Here is a 25,240-nt window from a genome sequence, read left to right as displayed (position 1 = left end):
AAAAAAAAAAAAAAAATAAGTTTTGCAAGTGAAAGGGCAAAGTGAGAATCATGGGAAAGGTACAACATTTAAAAAAAAGTTTACTCATGTTACCAAATTCTTTGTATATAGTGCATGCAATCTTATATTAATAAGAACTATGTGCTGATTATGAAAGGAAGATCAGTAGAACTAATAGGGAAGAGAAATGAAGAAAAAATTCAGACTCCTGGCAGGCATTTATCAGAATACACTTCTTACACAAGATTGTAAAGAACTCAGTTTTTAGAATCTTAATATATTAGAGCCTAAAGAAATTTTAGAAATCATGGAGTCCCACATCCTTTTGCACATTAAAAAACTAGAGAGTTGGAGCCTCTTGGTTTTACTGCCTATTGATAGAAACTGAACATATGAAAATAACAAACTTTTGGTTATTATTTCTGTTACTTGCTTACCTGTGCTACAATTTCAAGAATAACCTAAGAGAAGGGTTGTTGCTTACGGCAGTCTGGATGACCACCTGGTTCTCAGTCTTAGGGAAGAACCTGGGTGTGATTATAGTGTCCCAGGTTTGGACCTCCGCTTACAGAGCTTGGGAGGCTTCCCCAGAGGCTCAGTAGGTAATGAATCTGCCTGCAATGCAAGAGACACAGAAGAAAAATCCTGTGTACAGAGGAGCCTGGCAGGCTGCAGTCCATGAGGTCACAAAGAGTCAGACACAACTGAGCACACAGCAGGCACACACTACAGAGCTGGAGGAGTCAGTGTTGTTAGTTTATTGGAGAGTTTATTAGTGGGGCTCTGAGGATAGGTCCATAATAATACTCTCAAGAGACTGATACATAAAGTGGGACACCAGTTTGTCCATTTATAAGAGATACAATTGTTAAGCTGACCAAATGCTTTGTTTATAAACAACACTCTTTTCATCCTTAAAAATACATGTGGAGAGCTATGTTATAATTAGTAGTTTTTTGGTAAGTAGAAATCTGATAGAAGGCTCTGTGTTGGAGGATCTTAATTACTATGTCATTGCTATCTCTTTCTCTGCCACTGGGATAGGCCTGCTGTGAACTGATGTTCTTGCCTTTGGGCAGGACTGGGAGCAAGCATGTGACACTAATGTTTTGGCCTGGAAATGTTTAAGGGCCTATATTTTTGTCTTCTAAAGTCATAATTCGTAGATTCATTGTAGTCCATGCATTTTCTGTTGGCACATCCAGTTTAATTGATTAGGTTTAAGTTTTCTTACTTCAAATTACATTTCAGTTAAACTTGTCTCTGTGAGATTGCACTTAGGTCAGGTCATCTGAATAGAATGTTGGATAATTTCTACAGATGGCTTATTGTGATCATATTGTTCCAAGTTTTATCCTCAGGGTAAAAATCCATATGTATTCAAGGGTATCTGATACTTGGGTGTTGGTTATATTGTGTGTGTTTCAGGAATGTGAAGATTTATCAAAACAAAAAAGAAACAGTCCATATGTATGAAGATTTCTTAGACAGCTGTGTAATAGGGCCTTGTTCTGTTTGAAGCACATGTAGATCATAATTTTAATGACTGTGAGTCATAATCTTAATTTCAAGTGGGGGAAAAGAACAACTTAAAACAGTTAAAACTATATGGTATAGAGTATAAATGTTATATAGATTGTTAGTCCTGAGAATTGTGTAGTTAAGATGCCAGAAGTGGGAGAGACGTCACTTACAATAGATGGAGAGTTAAGTATTGGAAACTTTCTAAGTGAAGGGGTATTTAGACTGAGCTTTGGGAAATGTGGGATGAATGATGAAATTTGAGAAAAAAGGGATAGGACTTTAGCATGAACAGTTAGATCTATCCTTGTCTGTATAACAAGTGCATTTTTTTTTAAATTTCACAAGAATATGTAATATATTTTTATTTTATTTTGTTAGGAAGGAAGCGAAGGACAAGTGTTGGTCCTTGGGGCCACAAATCGCCCTCATGCTTTGGATGCTGCACTCCGAAGACCCGGACGGTTTGATAAAGAGATTGAGATTGGAGTTCCAAATGCTCAAGACAGGCTGGATATCCTCCAGAAACTGCTTCGAAGGGTACCGCATTTACTCACAGAAGCTGAACTGCTACAGCTGGCAAATAGTGCTCATGGATATGTTGGAGCAGACTTGAAAGCCTTGTGTAATGAAGCAGGTGAGAGTGATTGCTATAGTGAGTCTGTACTGATGGATTTAATAACTCTGGTTTCTTTACAAGCTGATAATTTATATCTAATTACTTTCCTATTGGAGGCAGCTAATTTTTTTCTAATCATAAAAATATATATGTTTTAAAAAATTCAGGTAATTCAGGAAACTGTAAACAAAACAAAACAAAACACTCTGAATCCTTCTTCCTAAAAATAACCACTGTTACATATCTTTCTTCCTAAGTACACAGATACACACAGACACACACACACATAACTCAATGCATTAATGGCGATATTGATGGTGAAAGTGTTATTGATATTGTTCTATTAGAAAATAGGGAGAAGTGCTTGCTGGAGAATGAAAATTTTTCTTACAGGGCAGCTTTGTATTTGTTGAAGTGCTAAAAAAGTACTTAGTGAAACCTAAGAATTCTATACCTCAAAATAATGTGACAGTGATGTTTCAGTTTGAACCTGTATAAAGGCTGTTATTAATCAGTTGACTCTGACTTTAACCACAGCATAACTGTAGTTGCTTTGGAAGCTCTTAAGACCTTTTTTTTCAGGGTAATTTTAGCCATGGAAAATGTAATCAGATCAGAGCAGCTTTTATAGCCTATTAAAGTATTTGATGGGCTTCCCTGGTGGCTCAGACGGTAAAGCGTCTGCCTGCAATGCGGGAGACCTGGGTTCGATTCCTGGGTCAGGAAGATCCCTTGGAGAAGGAAATGGCAATCCACTCCAGCACTCTTGCCTGGAAAATCCTATGGATGGAGGAGCCTTATAGGCTACAGTCCATGGGGTCGCAAAGATCAGGCAGGTAAGACTTTACTGAAAATGTCGAATAATCTTTTGATTTTGTTGTTCTGAGAGTATTTATTTCTAGAAGAGGCATCTTTCCTAGAAAAGATATCTTTCTTCTAAGACTGGGTGTATACCTCATAGCATTTCTAGTTTGCCAGTAATTTTAGGTTCCTTAAATTTATTTTTTCCTCTAGTATGGACATATGTTTCTAAGTCCTTTTATATTTTGGAGGAATCTTTTTTCATTTGTGGCATTCTGTTCCAGTGTGTGACCTATCCAGTATCTTCATAAGGTGCTTTAAATAAAGTTTAACCCTTGTAGGTCATGAAAGAAATTGAATTCTTGAATTGGGAATTTAGTTTTTTGGTTTTTTTTTTACAGTTTTGGTACAGAAATATGGTAACTTTTATTTGCAAAGCTTTGATTCATAGTTAATCAAATTTACTAGGTTCTGGACTCTTTTATTAGTCATTTGATCTTTATAATCTGACGTAGGTGTGCAGGGAAACAGTTTTGAGAAGGAAGAATAGAAAAGATATTTGGAAGAGATAATTTGGATATATTAATTCTTTGTAGAAAAAATAAGTTTTAATTCACTCTATTTGGTCACTTTCACAATTTCCATTTTAGAGGACACACAACTAGGGAGGACTATAGGTTATGCAGATGACAAGGTAAATATGAACATTCTGCTGGTACTTTATGGTCTTGGACAGAGTCCCTTTCTGCCTAGTTTCTTGTTCTTCATAGCATTGATGAGTTTGATCATGAAAATGAATTCCCTGCTGATCAAGAAACAGAAATATTAGTGGTTTACTTTGCTTCCTTCATTCCATTAGGTGACAATGAAAAGTCTGGATTACTCTTTAAGCATTACTTTGTACTTGCTTATCTAGGCAAGGATTCATTCTTCAGCATCCTTTTTCAACTTTCTAATAGATTTCATGCATTCTAGAAGGTTCTGGGATTCATGCTGTCTAGAGACATACAATCTGATGAAGGAAAAAGATCTGTAAAGAACTATACAGTGAGATAGAGCTTCCCTGATGGCTCAGCGGTAAAGAATCCTCCTGCCAATGCTAGAGACGTGGGTTGAATCCCTGGGTCTAGTAGATCCCCTGGAGAAGGAAATGGCAACCCCACTCCACTATTCTTGCCATGGACAGAGGAGCCTGGTGGGTTGCAGTCCAGGGGGTTGCAGAGTCAGACATGACTTAGTGACTAAACAACAACAACAGTACAGTGAGATACATGCTCAAAACTAGGGAAAAGTAATATGGTAACTCACAAACCAGATGTAAATAGGATCATCTACTTTTTAGTCACATACTAGATATAAATATAAACCCCGCCCCCCGCCCCCCGCCAAGAACTTTAGGAAGATGGCAAGAAAACTTAATTTCTACTGCTGTGTTACATTTAATTGAAAAAGTTGTGAAAGGGTCAGAAGGTAGGGTAGGGAGAGAATGCTTATTTGAAGATATGTACACATAAAAAGGATGTATGTACATGGCATATACAAGCAGTAAATAAATATTAACTGCTGTTAATATGACTTAATGATTTCAAATCATCAGGTATTTAAACTTACCTTCTGTTTCCCCTAATCTAGCAATACATCAGATTTTGAGAACGTAATTTTAAAAATGATTTAGTCTCAGAGCTAAAGTGTCCAGTAGGGAAAATAATGTGGTTTCTGTATACTGTCTTAAATACTAGCCTGTGTTGTATTACATAATGTTGTTCTCTAATTTTATGTAGAGAATAAAGCTTAAGAACAGTGTCCTAGAAGTTTTGCAAGGGATATTCCTAAAGAGGCAGCAGGGTGGGGAGTTATAGTAGAAAATGGATTTTTAGTAGAAAATACCTTTAAGCTCAGACTTGTGGTCTTGGGCAAGTTCTTTACCTTATCTGAACCTTAGTTTTTTTCCATTTGTAAATTAATGGAGTTATGGTAGATGATATCTAAGTACCCTTGTACATATGACATTCCCCAGATATAAGAGAACAAGAAAGAAATGGAAAAAGAGGGAGGGAGGAAAGATAGGAAGGGTAGAATGAACTTAAATAAGTTCGGGTAATAAATGGGTAATAACCTGGAAATACCCAAGTTACACAGTAAACCTGGCCTGACCTCATGAGCTACTTGCATATACCTGGCCTTTCCATGCTTCAATGTCATCTCTTTTATACTTGTTTGCCTGAATTTAACTGGTTAGTCAGGAATTTTTCCTGCACTGTCCTTAGAAATAATGCTACAAAGCAGACTAATACAGATTGTGAAGTCAACTGCCTTTTCTCATTGAAACAGTTTTATAGTTTCTGACTAAGGATTTGAGTAAATTATACATTTGGTTAATAGTATGACTCAGAAGGGAAGATAAAACAACTCAAACTCTGTATGCATTAAAAATAGTAGAATTATGGTCCAAATGCTATAGAATGGGCATATCTTACTTATCAAGGGCATCCCTAATATGTGCATTGAGCATAGGAAGAAAAAACTTAGCCATATAGTAAATTTGATTATGTATTCTCCTGTGAAGAAGGCTGAGCGCCAAAGAATTGATGCTTTTGAACTGTGGTGTTGGATAAGACTCTTGAGAGTCCCTTGGACAACAAGGAGATCCAACCAGTCCATTCTGAAGGAGATCAGCCCTGGGATTTCTTTGGAAGGAATGATGCTAAAGCTGAAACTCCAGTACTTTGGCCACCTCATGCGAAGAGTTGAGTCATTGGCAAAGACTCTGATGCTGGGAGGGATTGGGGGCAGGAGGAGAAGGGGACGACAGAGGATGAGATGGCTGGATGGCATCACTGACTCGATGGACGTGAGTCTGAGTGAACTCCGGGAGTTGGTGATGGACAGGGAGGCCTGGCGTGCTGCGATTCATGGGGTCGCAGAGTCGGACACGACTGAGCGACTAATCTGATCTGATCTGATTCTCCTAGTTCTAAGTAAAAAGAATTGAACATTTAATGTTTCCTCCTAAGTAAATGCAAATTTAGAGAAGTTATTAGGGTAAAAATTGAATGGCTCTTAGTCTTTTTAAATGACTGCCTAGAAAAGTTTGAACTGGTGGCCCTCTCTTTTATTTTACTATAGTAAGTGTCCTTGGACAGGTAGAAGCGGTCACAATTATTACATTGAGCTTAGAATTACAAAGTTAGAATCATGATTTTTTACAAAAAGAATCATGGTAAAATCTTAATATTTAGAGGCAATATTAATGATTTCTAGTACAAAATAGATGCCCAATAAGTATTTGGGAAGTGTATGTGAAAACCAGGAGACATAATGAGACATAGTTACCGCTCTACACCTCTTGTGGAAGTCGCTCAGTCATGTCTGACTCTTTGCGACCCCAGGGACTGTACAGTCTGTGAAATTCTCCAGGCCAGAATACTGGCGTGGGTAACTGTTCCCTTCTCCAGGGGATCTTCCCAACCCAGGGATGGAATCTAGGTCTCCTGCATTGCAGGCAGAGTCTTTGCCAGCTGAGCCACCAGGGAAGCCCATGGATACTGGTGTGTGGGTAACCTATCCCTTCTCCAGGGGATCTTTCCAACCCAGAAATCAAATTGAGGTCTCCTGCATTGCAGGTGGATTCTTTACCAGCTGAGCCATCAGGGAAGCCCATAATTACTGGAGTGGCTAGCCTGCCCCTTCTCCAGGGATCTTCCCTAAGTTGGGAAGATCAAATTGGGGTCTCCTGCATTGCAGGTGGATTCTTTATCAGACGAGCTATTAGGGAAGCCCCTACTACTCCTCTTGGTAGGGTAATAAAAACATTTATTAATCTCAGAATTGAGTTCAGTTTTGTCTTTAAACTCCTGGTGAGTTTCGTCTCTTCTTGACCTCTGGCGCCTTCAAAAATCCCTGCTCTATGCTAAAGGAACAACTCCAGGTGATTATTGCTACCATCATAGGTAGCAGTAGACAGACAAGGAAGTGTCTTGTGGTGCTTTAAATGTGTGCTCAGTCGTGTCTGACTCTTGTAGCCCTGTGGACTGTAGTTCTCCAGGCTCCTTTGTCCATGGGATTTTCCAGGCAAGGATACTGGAGTGGGTTGCCATTTCCTCCTCCAGGGGATCTTCCTGACCCAGGGATCAAACCCGCGTCTCTGGTGTCTCCGGAATTGGCAGATGGATTCTTTACCATTGCGTCATCAGGGAAGCCCCCTTAAATAACTACTGCTGTTTTTTGTATAGTTCCAGTCAATTTTGGGTTTCCCACTGACAAGATTTCTCAGGTATAGTTCTGACTGTGGATTTAACTACATCTTGGTTAAAACCAATGCTTTTTAGGAGGCATTTTCATTGTTCACCAGTTGGGTTGTGTTTAAGTGGACAGCTTCAGAATTCCCACTGGCGTGTGTAGGAAGTAAGACACCTTAACCTCCAAATTCGTGAGGACGGAAAATCCAGATCCAGGAGATGTATTCATCAGTAAACAAGTTAATTCTTCCTCTATTATATATTCTCTTCTGCAGAATTCATTCATTTCACATGTTCTCAGTTCCGGACAGATCACTTGGAGTTGAGGTTCTTAAACTTTATCATGCATCAGAATCACTTGGAGAACTTAATAAACTACAGTTTACTAAGATGGCTGGCTGTGCACTTTTCCCAGAATTTCAGTTTCAGTAGGTCTGGGCTGGTGCCTGTGAATTCCTAACATGTTTCAACTGCTGCTGACGCTTTCGGTCTGGGGACCACACTTTGAGAGCCACCGACATAGGTCATTGTTGCTTAAACCTTATCATGCCTTAGGTTGACATACATGCTCCCTTTCCATACTTGATTGAATAAAGAAAGTGGGGAACTAGAATCAGTGTTTGTAATATTTCCCAAGTGATTTGAAGTAGCCAGTCTTGTACTTGCTTGTGAACAAGAATTTGTATTATTAGGCCAGTGTTTCTCCTGTGTTAAACTTGTATATGAGAATTAGTTGAAGAGCTTATTAGGACACAAACCTGGGCTGCATCCTACTTGTTTAATAGGTCCAGGTCAGGTACAAGAATTTGCATTTCTCTCAGGTTACAGCTGATACCAGTGCTGCTATCCCAAGGGCTATACTTTGAGAACCACTGATCAAGGCCCACCCATCTCTCTGATTTTTGGAGTTCCTCTGTAACGGATTTAAATAACTGCATTAAGTTTAGGTTATATAATTTTGACTCTGACTGATAGTGTTGAGTTTCTTCCTAGAGTTTTTTTTGTGATAGTGATCTACTGTCCTGAACCACTATGTCATTTCTTCTAGAAGATGAGTATTCAGGTTTGTTTTGCAGGTGTGTATAATGGTTTTGAATAAAACTTTAAAGTGCAAAATAATTCTATTCATAGATTTTTTTGATGATGGCCACTCTGACCAGTGTGAGGTGATACCTCATTGTAGTTTTGATGTGCATTTCTCTAATAATTAGTGGTGTTGAGCTGTCTCTCTATGTCTTTGGAGAAATGTCTGTTTAGGTCTTTGACCAATTTTTTGATTGGGTTTTTGGTTTTTGATACTGAACTGCATGAGCTATTCATATATTTTGGAGATTAATCTTTTGTCAGTTGCTTCATTTGCAAATATTTTCTCTCATTTGAGAGTTTTTGTCTTGTTTATGGTTTCCTTTGCTTTTAATTAGGTTCTGTTTGTTTTTGTTTTACTCTAGGAGGTGAGTCAAAAAAGATCTTGCTGCTATTTATGTCACAGGGTGTTCTACTTGTTTTCCTCTAAGAAGTTTGTAGTGTCTGGCCTTACATTTTAGGTTTTAATCTGTTTTGACTTTATTTTTGTGTATGGTGTCTGAGAATGTTCTAATTTCATTCTTCTACATGTAGCTGTTCAGCTTTTCCAGCACCACTTGTAGAGGTGTCTTTTTCTTCATTGTGTATTCTTGCCTTGTTTATCACAGATTAGGTGACTGTAGGTGCGTCTGTTTATCTCTGGGCTTTCTATCCTCTTCCATTGATCTATATTCCTGGGTATATACCCAGAGAAAACCATAATTCAAAAGATACATGCATCCTAATGTTCATTGCAGCACTATTTACAATAGCCAGGACATGGAAACAGCCAGAAGTCCATCAAAAGAGAATGGATAAAAAGATACAGTACATATATACAATGGAATATTACTCAGCCATAAAAAGGAATGAAACTGTGCCTTTTGCGGAGACATGGATGGACCTAGAGCCTGTCATATAGAGTGAAGTCAATCAGAAAGAGAAAGACAAATATCCTGTAATTTCACTTATATGTGGAGTCTAGAACAGTAATACAGATGAACTTATCTGCAAAGCAGAAATAGAGACACAGATGTAGAGAAACAAATGTGTGGATAACAAGAGGGGAGAGGAGGTGGAATGAATCAGAAAATTGAGATTGACATGTACAGACTACTATGTATAAAGCAGATAACTAATGAGAACCTGCTGTATATCACAGGGAACTCTACTGAATTCTCTTCAGTGATCTAAATGGGAAGGAAATAACAAAAAAGAGGGGATATATGTATACATATAGCTGATTCAGTTTGTTCTACGGCAGAAACTAAAACAACATTGTAAAGCGGCTGTACTCCAATACAAATTAATTTAAAGTAACAGGTAAAATGAAAATAATTCTGAAAGCTAGAAAGCCACAATTAAGGAAATAATTGAGGGTTAACAATGAAGAATACAAAGAAGAATATAGACGTGTTTTTCCTAGAACATCTGCTTGTTTATGCCTTTCGGACATACATGTTCTTTGCGTTTTTTGTGTGTTGCCTGCCTGATGGTTTTCCTTTTTTCTGAGCTGGCCTCTTAGTTGGGGAAACTCTGCTGTTTTTAACAAAAGTGATGCATGGGTATCTAGTCATTGCATACATTGAAGTGATTCAGAATTAATAAAACTGAAGTGAACTATGTTCCTGATTGCTTTGGTAATCATAAGGTTATTATTTGTGGTTTATTAATACAAAAGGTCAAAATCCTTGTAGTATATATGTTTGTGCATGGTTTTCCAGAGGACAGAAGATTTGCAGTCTGTTCCAGAGTTTGTGAGAGTGATACTGCATCTTTTGCAGTGTGTATACTCTCAGCTTTTCTGCTCTTCTATTCTAGTGTTATTGAATATTATCCATATTTTTAAACTGTGTCTGTAATGAATAAGAAAGTTGGAAATACTACTGTAGTGTTGCTTTCAACACTTGTATCTTGTTTTATCTGAGCAGATACAGTGTTTGATGTTGAATGCTGGGTGTGAAACTGATTTTCAAATGTTATATTTTCCGTATAATTAATTTTTGAGCTAGAGTGTGGTTTGATAAGTGGTGACTTGTCCAAAAGCCTAATGTTTTGTAGTTCACCTTTTTAAGCAAAGAGCAGCTGCATTTTGAAACGTTTTATCTCAAGCAGACAAGCTGTTTTAAAAGCTCAACTCTGACACATCTTGACATTTAATGTCTATGTTTGTATCTGTCCTGGGATTAGGCTGCCTTTCTAATTAATTAGTTGCATAGCCTTTTATTAATTCCCTCAAAATTTATAATATTTTAAATTAACAGCATAGATAAGCATACCATGCTTTTTTAGAAAACATGAGATGTTAATTATGCAGCAGAGACATGAATTATATAAACTCTGTTGAATGTTAGAGGATGCTTAGCAACAATGTTTTCCAAATGCAGGGATTTATTATAAACTTATCCTTCTAAGGCTGCCTGTGCCATTTCAGGAGAGTGAATATAAATAGAGCTTGATTTCTTCAAGAAATGGACTCAGTCATTTTGTTTACAGTGGAAGGAAGCATTCGCTTCACATCTCTAAGAATTTATCTTTAGCATCCTTGTTGATTACACATCATTTCAACATATTCATACCAAATGCTTGGGCCTTGATAAGATACCATCACAGAACAGGAAGAGCTAAAACTCTTATTTAAACAATGGTTTTGTCATTATTACACTTACGTAGGTCTAGTAAAAATACTGAATCTAAATTACTATAACATAACTTTTTTTTGAAATGGAAAATTTTATCTGTCTTGTGGTGGAGTTCTGAGATATTTATAGCTGTTAATCCTCCCACCCTTCACTTGCTTGTTTTAATAGGAATTTATGGAGGATCTTCTCCATCCAGTCCAGCTCTTAAGAAAGGTTCTTTTTCTAACATTTTCCACCATTTTTTTGAATTCTGCTAATGTAATTTTCTAAGTTAGAATTAAAATATTGATACTGTAAAAATTCTGTATTTTTAAATAAATTGCAGAGAAATAGTGGGGCTTCAAGGAAAGCCATGGTAAGCTCTAGTTTCAAATACTAACACTACCTCCTATCAGCTGAGTCATTGGGCAAGCCATTAACCTCTTGAACTGTTCTCTCACCTGCTAAATAGGGATAACATTTTTCTAAAGAGTTCTTACAAGGTTTAGAAGTATAGCCTGACAGCAGTGTTCGTGGTTTATAGAGGCTCTTGGTAGGTGTCACTTTCTGTTTTTGGAAAAAAAATGTTTTGTGTGTATTTATGCATTTCTCTGGTAGATGTTTATTTGAATTTTGACAGTATTCTTGATTTTATGAAGTATTTGTTACTCTAGTACAAGAAATCTCAGGGAAATATAGCACATTCCATTCTCTTCTAGAGTACTGATTTTTACTGAATCTGGATCAGTTAAAGTCTTGCCCATCAATAGAAATATGCAGACTAGACTTAGATATGGCTTTTGGGGGTGGGGAGGGGTGCCTCCCTGACAGATGTTCTTGCTGAATGTGAGAGCTCTCCTGTCAAACACAATCAGAGTCACAATCTCTTCCCTCCCATCCCCACTTCGTCTCACAAGTGAGTCCACTGTAGGCCTGCGGTAGAGCAAAAAAATAAAATTGATGTATGAATCACGATTGTCACTCTAATTAGCATTTTATAAGGGAGCCTATCTTTACTTATTACTGTAACTGGATAAATAGGCAGTAATTATGTGGTATAATATTTCATATTGCATTGAATTTTCCCCTCTGGTTTATAACTCTGAAATATAGTGATAGTTATATTTGTGATGTTGGAATTTTTCCTACTGCATAAATATTATGGATATTATATAAGAAGTGGAATTTTTTTTGGTCAGTGATTTGGGTATCTTAGTATTACGTTTGCTGTTCATTTGAAATGACTGGAGTTGAATGGTTTGTTTTAGGAAAACAGGTGGTAGTTTAAATTCTGGTTAAGCTCTAAGTGATATATACCATTTACTTCACTAATGGAAAATTTTCTGAGTTGCCTTGCCAAGGCTATAAAAGTAGAAAACTTGAGGAAAGGTTTTCTTTCTAATTAAAACAATTGCGAAAATAAAATCAGTCTTTCTAAATGGAAGTTATTTCTAAGAGTTATTCTTGACTGCTTTTTTTGTTACTCTTTATCAAACCCAGTTAGCTCTTTTTCAAGATTTATTCAGAGTTTCAACTTTAAAAGATTTTTTTAAACATCATAACTGTTTTGATTACTCTTGTCTGGACTGTAGAGATTTTTCTTCCTGCCCACTCTGTCCTCCACACTCTGTCCTCCACCTTCTATCACTTTTTATTCTTCACATTGTCTTAGCTTCAGGACTTTAAATTGCAGGTTTTGGAGATGAGAGTTTTGGTTGGATACGTGGGTCAGCAAGTTCTTAACAGTTAGATGATGACTGAAGCCATTGAAATGAATGAAATCACTTAGAATGAGCAAAGTTTATTCATTCATTCATTTCTTGAGTCAGGCACTGCACTGGGTGCCGAGGCTACCTCAGCAAGTAAGAGAGAATTGGACTCTCCTCATAGAGCTCACTGGAGAAGGCAGTGGCACCCCACTTCAGTACTCTTGCCTGGAAAATCCCATGGACGGAGGAGCCTGGTGGGCTGCAGTCCATGGGGTCGTGAAGAGTCAGACACGACTGAGCAACTTCACTTGCACTTTTCACTTTCATGTATTGGAGAAGGGCATGGCAACCCACTCCAGTGTTCTTGCCTGGAGAATCCCAGGGACAGGGGAGCCTGGTGGGCTGCCATCTATGGGGTCGCACAGAGTCGGACGGACACGACTGAAGCAACTTAGCCGCAGCAGCAGCATAGAGCTCAGGGTGCACAGGGAAGTGCAGCAGTGTGACAGGTGAGATTATAATACATTTGTGTTGTATTTGTGAATGATCAGGGGGTTTTAACATGCTAATGAGGAAAGAAGGGATCCTGGGGACAGATCACCACTCAGAGGTTGAATTGTTGGGAAAAGTGGTAGGAGACTGAAGAATGGCAAGAGAGGGGGAAGAGAACCCAAAAAAGTGGTGACTAAAATGAGGGTAGATTCCAGGGAGAAAGTAATTAGAAATAATATATTATTAGTTACCACCAGTTGAGTATTTAGTGTGTCAGCCATTGTTTGAAGTGCCTTAACACTTGTTAATAATTTCTTACAGCATCCTTTATATGTTTATCTTCATTGTATAGGTGAAGAAACTTAGTTCAGAAATTTAGTTACAGAACTTCACCAAGATCACCCAGGAAGTAAATAGTGAAGCCAGCAGCAGTATAGAGACCACAGGGATATCAAGTGCTTAGTACCTGGAAGGTCATGAGGTCCTTAGAAGAGAGTGGGGTCCTGTGGCTCGCTACTAGATTGCAATAAATTGAGGGGTGATTGAAAGTTGAGGGAAAAGGGACAGTGATTGGGAATTTTTTTTCAGTTTTAATGATGTGTTATTTAGAGTTTTTGTACCTTCCAAAAAAGAGATAAATGTAGCTGGGTTGCCCGCCCTTTCTGCCCCCTTTTCTCAAGTCACAGTCAGACCTGGCTCTATCCCTTCATTATTTTCTTAAGTTCCTCTCTTCCATGGGCCTTGCCCTAGTCCACCAAGCCATAGATCTTCAGCCTTTGTCGGCATACAAACTGTGCTCTAATCAATTGTCCTTTTTTAAAAAACTCTACATTTTAATAGGGTTGGTAAGCCAGTGAGTAAATAATTTGACATCGAGAATTTGAAACTAAAAGCTGTATTTTTAGGAAAGTTTGTTAAAACCTGGGACTGGTGAAGTGAATTAATTCTGATGTTTTATGTAAAACTAGAAGACTTTATCCAGAATCATTTAGTACATTCCCTAATTTCACAGATGAGGACAGACTATGTGACCAGTCAAAGCTCAAGCAGTTAGTGAAGTCTTGGCCCATAATTTGGGTCTTGAGACCAGGGTGCTTTTCATAGTGCCATTATTTTAAGAGCAACTTTTAAAAGTGATAGGGGATTCAGAATAGACTTGGCTTCTGCAATCAGTTTAAGTTATATCAATCATTTGTAATATAAATAACACAAGAACCACAGTACCCTCTTTGAGAGTATTCTGTTTAACTTCTTTTCTATGAATAAGAAGTGAGAAATGGAACTCTCCCAGTGATATATCGAGTGATACTTACCACCTTGTCTATATTTAATACTGAGTTGAGGGAGAATAAATACTCCAGATAAAACGTTTACTGGAGCTCTACTATTTTGAGGAAAGTTTATTTTAAAAAAAGAGACTTAAGATTTTGTTACAGTTGCTCTCAGACTTCATATTCCTGAGTATACTACTCAGAAGTTTTACACATGACTTTTAAAATTCAAATCTGAGATCCAGATGCCTGTGTTTCATGTTGCTTCTTTATATAATTAAGTGTCTGTAGGGTAGACAGTAATTCTAAAAAACATTATTACTCCTGTGATCAATTTAGTTTTCAAGAAGGAACTTAATTGCAGTCTCAAAAAATAACATTATTTAGCAAGCATAAATTGTAAAATTGTAGGATGCCATATGCTCGGCACAAGATGTTTGTTGATTGAATATGGAGCATATGGTTTTGAAGAGCATGAATTTAGAGTAATTACTCTTGTCCAGAACTGATTATATCTGGAGAGTGATGTGGGTCTTACAGAGAACATGTCATATTACTGGAAAGAATGTGTTGGCATTAGGCTTGCTTGGGGCATTTTGCCTTTTTTCCTCTTCCTTGCATCTTGTTTTCCATTTCAAAACTTTTGAGATCATTAGAACATAAAATAATGAAAACAAAATGACACATTTAATTATCTACACCTGTTTTTTGTTTCAAAGTTGTGTTTCTTAAGAACATAGAAGTATTGCTTCTGTTTTTGTTTATATTTTTAAAATCAACTAAACTTAGTAAGGAAAGGAATTGTCATAGATTGCTTGCCCTAAGCTATATTCCTTGATGATGTACATGTGTCCATTTGCTCCCGTAGTTAATTATTTACTTCCAGTTTATAAAAATATATGTATTTTTCAAATTTTAATTACTTAGCATAGATTTGAGTATGGCTTCCTTAAGAATGGTGATGTCTAATAATTTAAGCTTAGCATCATAGAATTTTAAAGATAAAAAAATAATTTAGAGAAAATATATTTTTTTCTTTCCATGTAATAAATGAGATAACTGATGGCCAGAGGAACAAAGTTTTATATGTAAAGTGACACCTGAGCTGGTGACAGATCTAGGACCATGGAAGACTGGTTGCAATAATATGATAGCTTCAGAAATTTTTAATTTTTCAAACTCTGATATACACTTAACATATAATTCATATACATTCTGTTTCAACTTTATATTGTTTTCAAGAATAGCATTTGTATAAAATACAGTACCTTTATATAGAGTATAGAAACATTGAACTTCATATTGAGAAAGAATCTGAAGGCCTATGGCTAGAATTTCCAGTATCCCCTGTTAGGTTTTGCAGATCTATAATCCATCTTTCAATTTTCCTTTTCTGACAGTCTGCCCTTTATTTTCTCACATATCTGCAAATGAACAGAGTTGGATTTAGGTTTATTTAGAACATGTTTTTTCTTTCTAAGAATGAACTCTATAAGGACAGAGATTTTGTCTTTTATTGTTCTTCAGGGCCATGTAATCTCTAAAGCGTTATGCTCATTCTTGTCCCTAGGCCTTCATATATGCTATCATCTGAATACTCCACTGCCTCTTTGGCCTCAATTCCCATATTATCAGTTTTTCATCAGTTCATTTTTCAGGTCTAATTACTTGAGCTTGTACACAGTTTTAGTCTCTCTTCATTTGTGAAATTAAAGAATTTACTGAATGATTTCTGTGAGAATTACCTAACTCTAAACTGTCACTAATGCTGCTAAGCTGAGTTAGATGTCCCTGACATGTTTTTGTGCTACTTTATTCTGTGTCATTGTACTTGGCACGGCATATAATAATAACAACTTCTTTTAATATGTCTTCTTTATTAGACTGTTAGCACTGTGAAAGGTTTATCTGCCTTCTTGCGCTTTTGTATTATTGCGTGAAAGAGCTCAGTACATTGCTGGGTAAGTTAAATATGCCTAGGAGTTTCTCAGTGAATATTTTGAATATATAAGTAGGGTTAATATTGAAAAAGAACACTGTGAAAGAGTAACTTGTAGTCAATGGCTATATCTTCTCAGTGGCTTCATGACATAATATTTTATGATTTGTTTTGCTTTAATATGAATAGTACTGAATTGGCAAGTAATACAGGTCCAGAATAGAGATTCGCTCATTGAGAACTGTTCTTTAAAAATACTTGCAGATTAATTAACATAGGGAATGCTCTTGTCTCTCAAGTCCAGTTCTTTTCTCCCTTTTTTGTAGTGTCTTTATTTATAGTTTTTTTCCCTTTAACTTTACTTTTTTAAGTATTCTATTTTTTAATAAACTTCTTCCTGAAATATATATAGAAAAATGAATAAACTGTAAGATCTATGCATTTTCCAAAGTGAATGCATTTATGTAATCACATGAGTGTATTTATGTAGGTAATTGGATATAAAGCATTATTAGTACCCTAGAACTTATATCAAATTTTCTCCCATTTACTACTCCTCACTTCAATCCAAAAGGCTTCTAACACCATAGATTAGTTCAGCGTGATTTGTGCTATCTTCTTTCACTCATTATGGTTTGAGAGCTTCATCATTTTATTCTGTGTATCATTAGTTCATTTTTATTGCTATATTTTATTGTATAAGTATTGTGAATAATTATGCCATCAATATTCATGCACATAGTTTTTTGGTGCGCAAATGTACAGATTTCTAGTTGCATTATATCTAGGGTGAAATTACTGGGATATGGAATATGTGTATGTTCTTGTTAGTAAATACTGTCAAAACTTTTCTGTAGTGATTGCATCAATTTACTCTTCCACTAGTAATGTGTGAAAATTCTAGTTTCTTCTCATTCTTGCCAGCATTTGGTGGTTTTTTTAACAGAATTTCATTGTGGTTTTATTTCTTTGATGCTGTGTTGAACACTTTTTTATATATGTATTGTCCATTTAGATATCCTCTGTTGTGACATGCCTACTGCTGTGCTGTGCTTGTTGCTCAGTCATGTCTGACTCTTTGTCACCCCATGGACTGTAGCCCTCCAGGCTCCTCTGTCCATGGGGATTCTCCAGGCTAGAATACTGGAGTAGGTTGCCATGCTCTCTTCTAGGGGATCTTCCCAAGCCAGGGATCAAACCCAGGCCTCACACATTGCAGGCGAATTCTTTACTGACTGAGCCACCAAGGAAACCCAAGAATACTGAAGTGGGTAGCATATCCCTTCTGCAGGGGATCTTCTTGACCCAGGAATCAAGCTGGGGTCTTTGGCATTGCAGGTGGATTCTGTACCAGCTGAGCTACCAGGGAAGCCCGTGACGTGCCTGTCAAATATCTATTCAATTTTTCTATGGTGTTGCTTTTAAAGAAATAATTCCTCTGTTTATAGTGTCTTTGAGGAATAGAAGTTTGTAACCATATCCATTTATTTTGGATATTATTATTCATTGTGTTCTTTGCCTCTGTTCTTTTCATTATATTTTATCTCTGTTAAAATTTTCACTATTCCTCCATTCTGTTCCTGAGTTCATTGAGCATCTTTATGATTATTACCTAACTCCCTATTGAGTAGATTGCTTATCTCCCCTTTGTTTAGTCCTGTTTCTGAGGTTTTGTCTTATTCCTTTGTTTGGAACATACTCCTCTGTTTCCTCATTTTGCATATTTTGCTGTTTTTGTTTTGTTTTTCCTGTGTGTCAGTACAGTTGACAATACAGGTCAATTGTATTGAGTGATTTTGGAGAAGTGGCCTTTTGTAGGTGACGTTCTGTGGGGCCCAGCAGCATACTCCCCTATAGTTACTAGAGCTATTAATACATGCTTTAGGGTGTGACCCCTATGTGGGCTGCACAGGTCCCCCTATTTTGGTGAGGCCGACTGCTCCTGGTATACTAGGAGACAGAGCTGTCCCCAGATCGGTTGCCAGCCATAGTCCCTCTCTCATGAGTAGCTGCTGGCCTGCTGGTATGTGCAGTTGGGTTCTAAACTGGCTAGCTATGAAGCTCAGAATATTCTGGGACTGGAGATGGTCTGCTCACAGGCAGGGCAGGATCCTGGTGTGACTGGGCGTCCCAGGAGGATAGGGTCTGGTGCTGGCCCACTAGTGGGTGGTAAGTCCCTGGCACTAATATGCTAGAGGAAGGACTCCACAGTAGTGCTGGCAAGCACCACTGTCCTCATGATAAAATGAGCTCCTAAAAAATGACTGCTGCCAGCATCTGTGTTTCCAGCAGAAATTCCATTTGCCTTCCACCTTTCTAGAAGGTTCTCCAAGATTAGCAAGTAGATCTGACTCAGGCTCATTTGAAATTACTGCCTTTGTACTGGACCCATACCTAACCCTTTTAAGAGCAGAGTCTCTGTTTTGTACAACCTCTGACTCTACTGTAGAGAAGCCCAGCTGGCCAGATGTTCTTGGGGCTTGTCTTCCCTTCTCAGTTAGTGCAGGATCCCCAGGCTGGGGAGCCTGGTGTGGGGCTTGGGCATCTCACACCTTGGGGAGAATTTTGTAATTATGATGATTCTTCTGTTTATGGGTCACCCTCCTAGGTGTATGGGTATTAACTATGTTGCATATCTGTCCCTCCTACTGCCTCATAGTTCCTTCTTTTTATCTTTAGTTGTAGAAATCTTTTCTGTTAGTCCTCAGGTTGTCCTCATAGATAGTTGCTTTGTAAATAGATGTAATTTGGGTATCCTTGTGAGAGGAGAGGAGTCAGAGTCACCCTATTCTGCCGTCCTTGTGACACCCTCCCTAAACTCTAGCTGCTTTATTCTTTTGCCTTTTCTGTCTCCTCTGGGAATTACTAATTTTCCCTTGCTATCCTCGTAGATGTGAAGTTTTTCCCCAGCTCTATGTTCTGTAGTTTGTATTTGAATTTGTAGAGGTTTTGTTGTTTTAAAAGTACACATTTATATTATAATATTGTGTATGCTTTTAAAAACCATATATTGCTTTGTAATTTGGTGTAGCCACTGGAAAACAGTATAGACATTTCTCAGAAAACTAAAAATAGCTTTATCATATGATCCAGCAATCTTGAACTATATCCAGACAGAGCTATAATTCAACAATACCCATGTACCACTATGTTCATAGCAGCACTGTTCACAATTGCCAAGACATGGCAACAGCCTAAACGTCCTTCAACAGATGAATGGATAAGGAAGATGTGATACATATGTAGAGTGGAATACTACTCAGCCATACAAAAAAATGAAATAGTGCAATTTTCAGCGACATGGATGCAACCAGAGATTATTATACTAAGTTAAGTCAGAAAGAGAAAGACAGATTCTATATAATATCACTTAACGTGTGGAATCTAAAATGTGACACAGGTGAACCTGTCTATGAAACAGAAACAGAATCATGGACATGGAGAGCAGATTGGTGGTTGCCACAGAGGAGGGAGTTAGGGGAGGAAAGGAGTGAGGGCTTGGGGTTAGCACATGTAGGCTTTTATATATGGAATAGATAAGCAGCAAGGTCCTACTGTATGGCACAGAGAACTGTGTTCAGTGTCCTATGATAAATCATAGTGGAAAAGAATATTTAATAAAAGAACATATATATGCATAACTGAATCACTTTGCTGTACAGCAGAAATTAACACAATATTATAAAGCAACTGTATTTCAATTAAAAATCCCATAAACTTCCTGTCTTTTCCAAATCCCTTTCTCAAATTAAAATTTTGATTTCTTCTGTTGTCAAATTTTTTGCTTCATGCCATAAATTTTGGAACATTATTAGACTACTTCCTTTGTTTCAGTTTTTAGTATATCAGTATCAGTAAGGTGTCTGATCTAAATTAGAAATATTGACAAGTATTACCAGATAGCCATTTGAAACATGAAGTGTTAAATTCTTTTGGTCTTTTGATCACTTCCATTCATATAAGATTTTTTTTTTTTTTTTTTTTAGCACTGCTTACGTTCGTTAGGTCACACAGCTGCCTTACAACCAGTGCATTATTACTGAAGTTTTACTTATTTAGTTTATTATGCTATTACACTGTTTAACTAAAAGGTTTGTTGGGCAGTGAAACAACCTAGTTTAAAGTAAACTTTTATTTTCATGTCAAGAGCTGTGAAGGGTTTGAGATTTTATCCTACTTGCAAGCTAACTAGGATCATAAGTTCTTGCAGAGGACACAGTAATCCTGGGTCAGAGTCAAAGGATAGACAGTTACTTATAGCAGCAGAAATAGCCAGAGCAGCAGAATTTGCACCAGCTCCTAGAGCCTCACTCACTTTTCCCAGAGAGACACAAAGAAGACTGGGTGACATCTGAGTCTGTATAAGGTGGCATTACAGGAGTAGAACCCTAAGCTTAGGGAACCTGAATCTTTTGTAATGGGCAGTAAGTTTATCTGCTCTTTGCTTTGGAGGGAGGCATTCTATCTTCCTCTGTACAAACATCCTTGAAAAGATAGTCTGTAAGAGAGGCAGTTAATGCTGGAAAGATAGGTAGAAATTTGAGAGACATAAAGAAGAATTATCTTTCAGGGACTTCCCTTGTGGTCCAGTGGCTAAGACTCTGCACTCCCAATGCAGGAGACCTGAGTTCAGTCCCTGATCAGGGAAATAGATCCCACATGCTAAAGATCCTGCGTGCTGCAGCTAAGACTGATGCAGCCAAATAAATTAATTAAAAAAAAATAAATTACCTTTCAGTGTTTTTGGAAGGCAGAAAACCAAATGGGCATTTATAAGATAGACTTAAATAAGCGATTTACAGACTTTAGATTTCAGAGAATGGCCTAAGAAAATTTCCCTAGAAAATAGTGATCTTTTTACATAATATCTTTGATTTCCTCTTTTGTAGCTTTTTTTCTAGTTATTATCTCAAAGACCTCCATGAATATTAGACTCACAATGATAGTTTCCTTGGGAAAGATTATTATGTATCTGTTTTCTGAGTGGTGTCCTAGTATTCACTGTTTTTCTTTAGTAAAAAGGAAAGATATCCAAACTTTTGTTGGAGGGGATTTATGTTTGCCTTCCTTTCACCATTGCTTCTGTTTCAAAGTTCAAATAAATTAAAGCAAGTAAAATGACTATTATGGTATCATTTTAATTTGGCAAAATTCACTGAGGCATAGCGTTTTAGACAGAAGACATTAAAAATGATAGAGCTAGCTAGTGTCCCAGGGCAAGTTCAGTTATTCAGACTGGATTTCCAAGAGGTCTCTGAGACTTAAATTCTTCAGAGTGGAACTTGATTTGTACTAGAACATAAATATAGCACTTCATTACAAAAGACCCTAAAGCAGAGAGCACAGGGGGACTTTGCTGCCCTCTAGACTAGAGATTCTTATCACAGATCAAAAGGCTTTAAATCTGGCAACTTAGATTTGGGGGGATGAGTTGGGGCTTTCAGTTCTGTCAGTGTTTTAACTGCAAGCAAATAGCAAAAACAACGTAATATCTTTAACTTTTTAGGTCAGGGTGATCTTTTAAAAATTATTTTGTGTCTCTCTAACTCTGACTTAGTTGATCATTTTTTAGCTTTGTGGCATTTTACTGTCTCTCTATCTCTGCCTATTCTCTCTCTCGTCTTATACCATCATTTCTTTCTATGCTGCTCAAATGATCAATTTTCCTAAGATTGAAACTTCAGCCACCATTCTTTCATCCTGATCCCTCTCTAGCTTCCCTTTTATAGGTCTCTTCTCCTCCTATAATTTTTCATATATATACATATAACTCTCAAGTTGGATTCTCCCTTGAATTCCAAAACCACATTTCCAACTGCCAGCTGAACATTTCCTTCAAGATGTTCTGCCGATACCTTACAAGACCTGTAACTCTGATTTGTATGTACTAGCAAAAGGGGCAGGGCAAAAAGTATGTTACTGTTTTAATATTTTACTCTTTTCAAAGAAATTCTCCAAACAAATTATTTTGACACACTTTATGTTCTTTTTTATGGGTGGTGTTTTGTAAATTTTATTTCACGTATGTAAAACATCTATCAAGATCAGTTTGTCATATTTTCACTGCCAAAACTAAGCAGTTAGATTTTTGCCTTCATCCCTGCACGTTATTCCACCTCCCTCTCCACCCTTCCACTGCTATATGCAAGCACACAAAATTTAAATATTATAATATGTATGAGGTTTGGATTTTGTTGTTGTTTCTGTTGGTAGTGGTTCAGTATGTATTTATGAGGTAGAAGATAAAGCTCGTGTTACTTTCCTCTTTGCAGGTCTTCATGCCTTGCGGAGAGTCTTGAGGAGACAGCCTAACCTCCCTGACAGCAAGATGGCTGGATTGGTGAAGATTACTCTGAAAGATTTCTTGCAGGGGATGAATGACATCAGACCCAGTGCCATGAGGGAGGTAGCAGTCGATGTCCCAAATGTAAGTCATTTGACTCTCATGCTAGCCACACTGTTTGAATTAAACTGTGAAAGAAACTAAGACCCCAGGGAAACTACCTTCCTAAGCTAACCTTTAAAAAAATTTTTTAATCAAAATTTTTATGGAGATAATTGTAGATTCATTACAGTTCTAAAAAATACTTCAGTGAACTCCTGTGTAGCCTTTACCCAGTTTGCCTCAGTGGTAGCATCTTTCAAACTATAGTACAATATCCTAAGCAGGATATTAACAGAATCATCGATCTTTTTCAGATTTGCTCAGTGTTTCTTCTACTCATTTATGTGTATGTGTGTGTTTAGTTCTGTGCAGATTTATTACATGTGAAGGTTTGTGTGTTTATCTCCAGAATCGAGATACTGGGGAGTTCTGCCACCACAAGGATCCCTTGCTTTGCCTTTCATAATCATACCCACCTTGTTCCTGCATCCATTTCTAAAATTCTGTCATTTCACAAATCTTATATAAATGGAATTATACAGTGTGCAGCTGCTTGGGATCAGTTTTTTTCACTTAGTATAATTCCCTGTAGATTCATTCAAGTTGTTATATATCAATAGTTTGTTCCTTTTTTGTGCTGAGTATTGTTCCATAATAGATGTGTACAGTGCTTTGTTTAACCATTCACCAGTTGAAGTATATCTGGGTTGTTTCCAGTTTGGGGCTAGATGAATAAAGCTGCTGTGAACATTTTTCTGCAGGTATTGTATAAATATAAGTTTTCATTTTTCTGGAACAAATCCCCAACAGTACAGTTACTGGGTTGTATACTAATTCCATGTTTACTTTTATAAGAAAATGTCAACTAGGCTAATTTTAGAACAACAAAAATGTCTTCTAATTATGATACTTTCTACTAATGATGCTTGATATTTCCTTGGATTTCTTTACATATGCTTCAGCATTAACCATTTCTGCAAACTTTCAGTCACATCACCATAAGGGCAATAGAAGTTACCTCTTATTGCATGAACCACCTGTTATGTTATTCATGACACATATGGGCCTGATATTTGAGGGGGAAATGGCCTTATAGTTTTCTTTGAATGTACTAATATTTTAAGAAAATACTGAAACAAGCATTGGCAGTGTCTTCTGTACTATAATATGTTAATGTGTATTTAGTTTGAAGTATCAAAAGCAGGCTATGATTTAAACTTATTTCACCATGGACCATGTGGAGCAGAGACTTTCTGCATTTTACAATGTAGATTGCAAAAAATGACCGCACTTCCCATCACTGTGTTTGCCCATTTATATTGCACCCTGAAGTTTCTGCTGTGAAGACTAGGGAGTGAAGTTTTCTGTCCTTGTATCTGCACTTGGTAGTGTAATTTGCTTTGGCCAGTAGACTATTAGCAGCCATAATACAAGCAGGCTTGGAAGTGCATAGGGCTTGTCTTCACTTGCTGATCTTTGACCTTGCATTAACTTTCTTAAATCTGTAGTAATTTCCTGGAGGATGAGAGACTCTGTGGAGAAAAGATGAAATATCCTCATTCCAGCCGAGATCCCCTCATTTTAGTCATCCCCAGTTATCAGACATGTGATGCCATTGCTAGACTATTGTACCCCGATGGAAGTTTGCCCCAACCAGAAGAAACCACTCAGTTAACACTCAGAATTGTCAAAAATAATTAATGTTTTGAGCCACTAAATTTTATGGTAGTTAGCAAAGGCTAAGAGAAGCAGGAACTTGTTAGATTTTTATAGAACACACATGTTTTATATTCAGGCTGGGAAACATTCCTTGGAGATAAGAACATTCCCACGGACTAGCTGCTATCAGGTTGATGCGAAAGTAATTGCGGTTTTTGTATTGGTGAACTTTGCTGTTTGATGTTGGAATACATTCTTTAAATGTGGTTATGTTATACATCATTTTAATGCACATTTCTTGCTTTATTTTTTTTGCTAATGAGTTATTACTTGCTGTTTATTCATATTTATTTTAGACTATGGAAATGATGTTAGACAGAAAGCAAATTCCCGCAATTCTCTTATTCGAGCTCAATATGGGTCGTAAAATAGCAGAAGCAACTCGAACCATCAGCAGCGCATTTGGCCCAGGAATTGGTAATGAACGTACAGTGCAGCAGTGGTTCAAGAAAATTTGCAAAGGAGACAAGAGCCTTGAAAATGAGGAGCATAGTGGTCAGCCATCAGGAATGACAATGACCAAGTGAGAACCACCATTAAAGCTGATCCTCTTACAGCTATGTAGGAAGTTGCCAAAGAACTCAACATTGTCCATTCTACAGTTGTTTGGCATTTCAAGCAAATTGGAAAGGTGAAAAAGTTCGATAAGTGGTTGCCTCATGAGTTGACTGAAAGTCAAAGAGATTGTTGTTTTGAAGTGTCGTCTACTTTTATTCTATGCAGCAACAACAATGAACCATTTCTCAATTGGATTGTGACGTGCAATGAAAAGTAGATTTTATATGACAGCCAGCAATGACCAGCTCAGTGGTTGGACCAAGAAGAAGCTCCAAAGCCAAACTTGCACAGTCATGGTCACTGTT

At 37.2% G+C, this 25,240-nt stretch overlaps 1 protein-coding gene across 5 annotated transcripts in view; it reads left to right on the top strand.

Moving 5' to 3' along the window:
- Positions 1-25,240, top strand: part of SPATA5 (spermatogenesis associated 5) — a 326,635-nt gene that overhangs the window by 15,952 nt on the left and 285,443 nt on the right. For all 5 annotated transcript variants that reach the window (XM_010860264.1, XM_010860266.1, XM_010860267.1 and 2 more), the window contains exons 9-10: positions 1,903-2,158; positions 22,546-22,700. In XM_010860264.1, coding sequence (XP_010858566.1) covers positions 1,903-2,158; positions 22,546-22,700 — 411 coding nt within the window. The remainder of the gene's footprint in view (positions 1-1,902; positions 2,159-22,545; positions 22,701-25,240) is intronic.

The sequence above is a fragment of the Bison bison genome, unplaced genomic scaffold (genome assembly GCF_000754665.1).
Source record: "Bison bison bison isolate TAMUID 2011002044 unplaced genomic scaffold, Bison_UMD1.0 scf7180017864465, whole genome shotgun sequence".
Lineage (NCBI taxonomy): Eukaryota > Metazoa > Chordata > Mammalia > Artiodactyla > Bovidae > Bison > Bison bison.
This window is presented reverse-complemented; position numbering and strand designations above follow the sequence as displayed.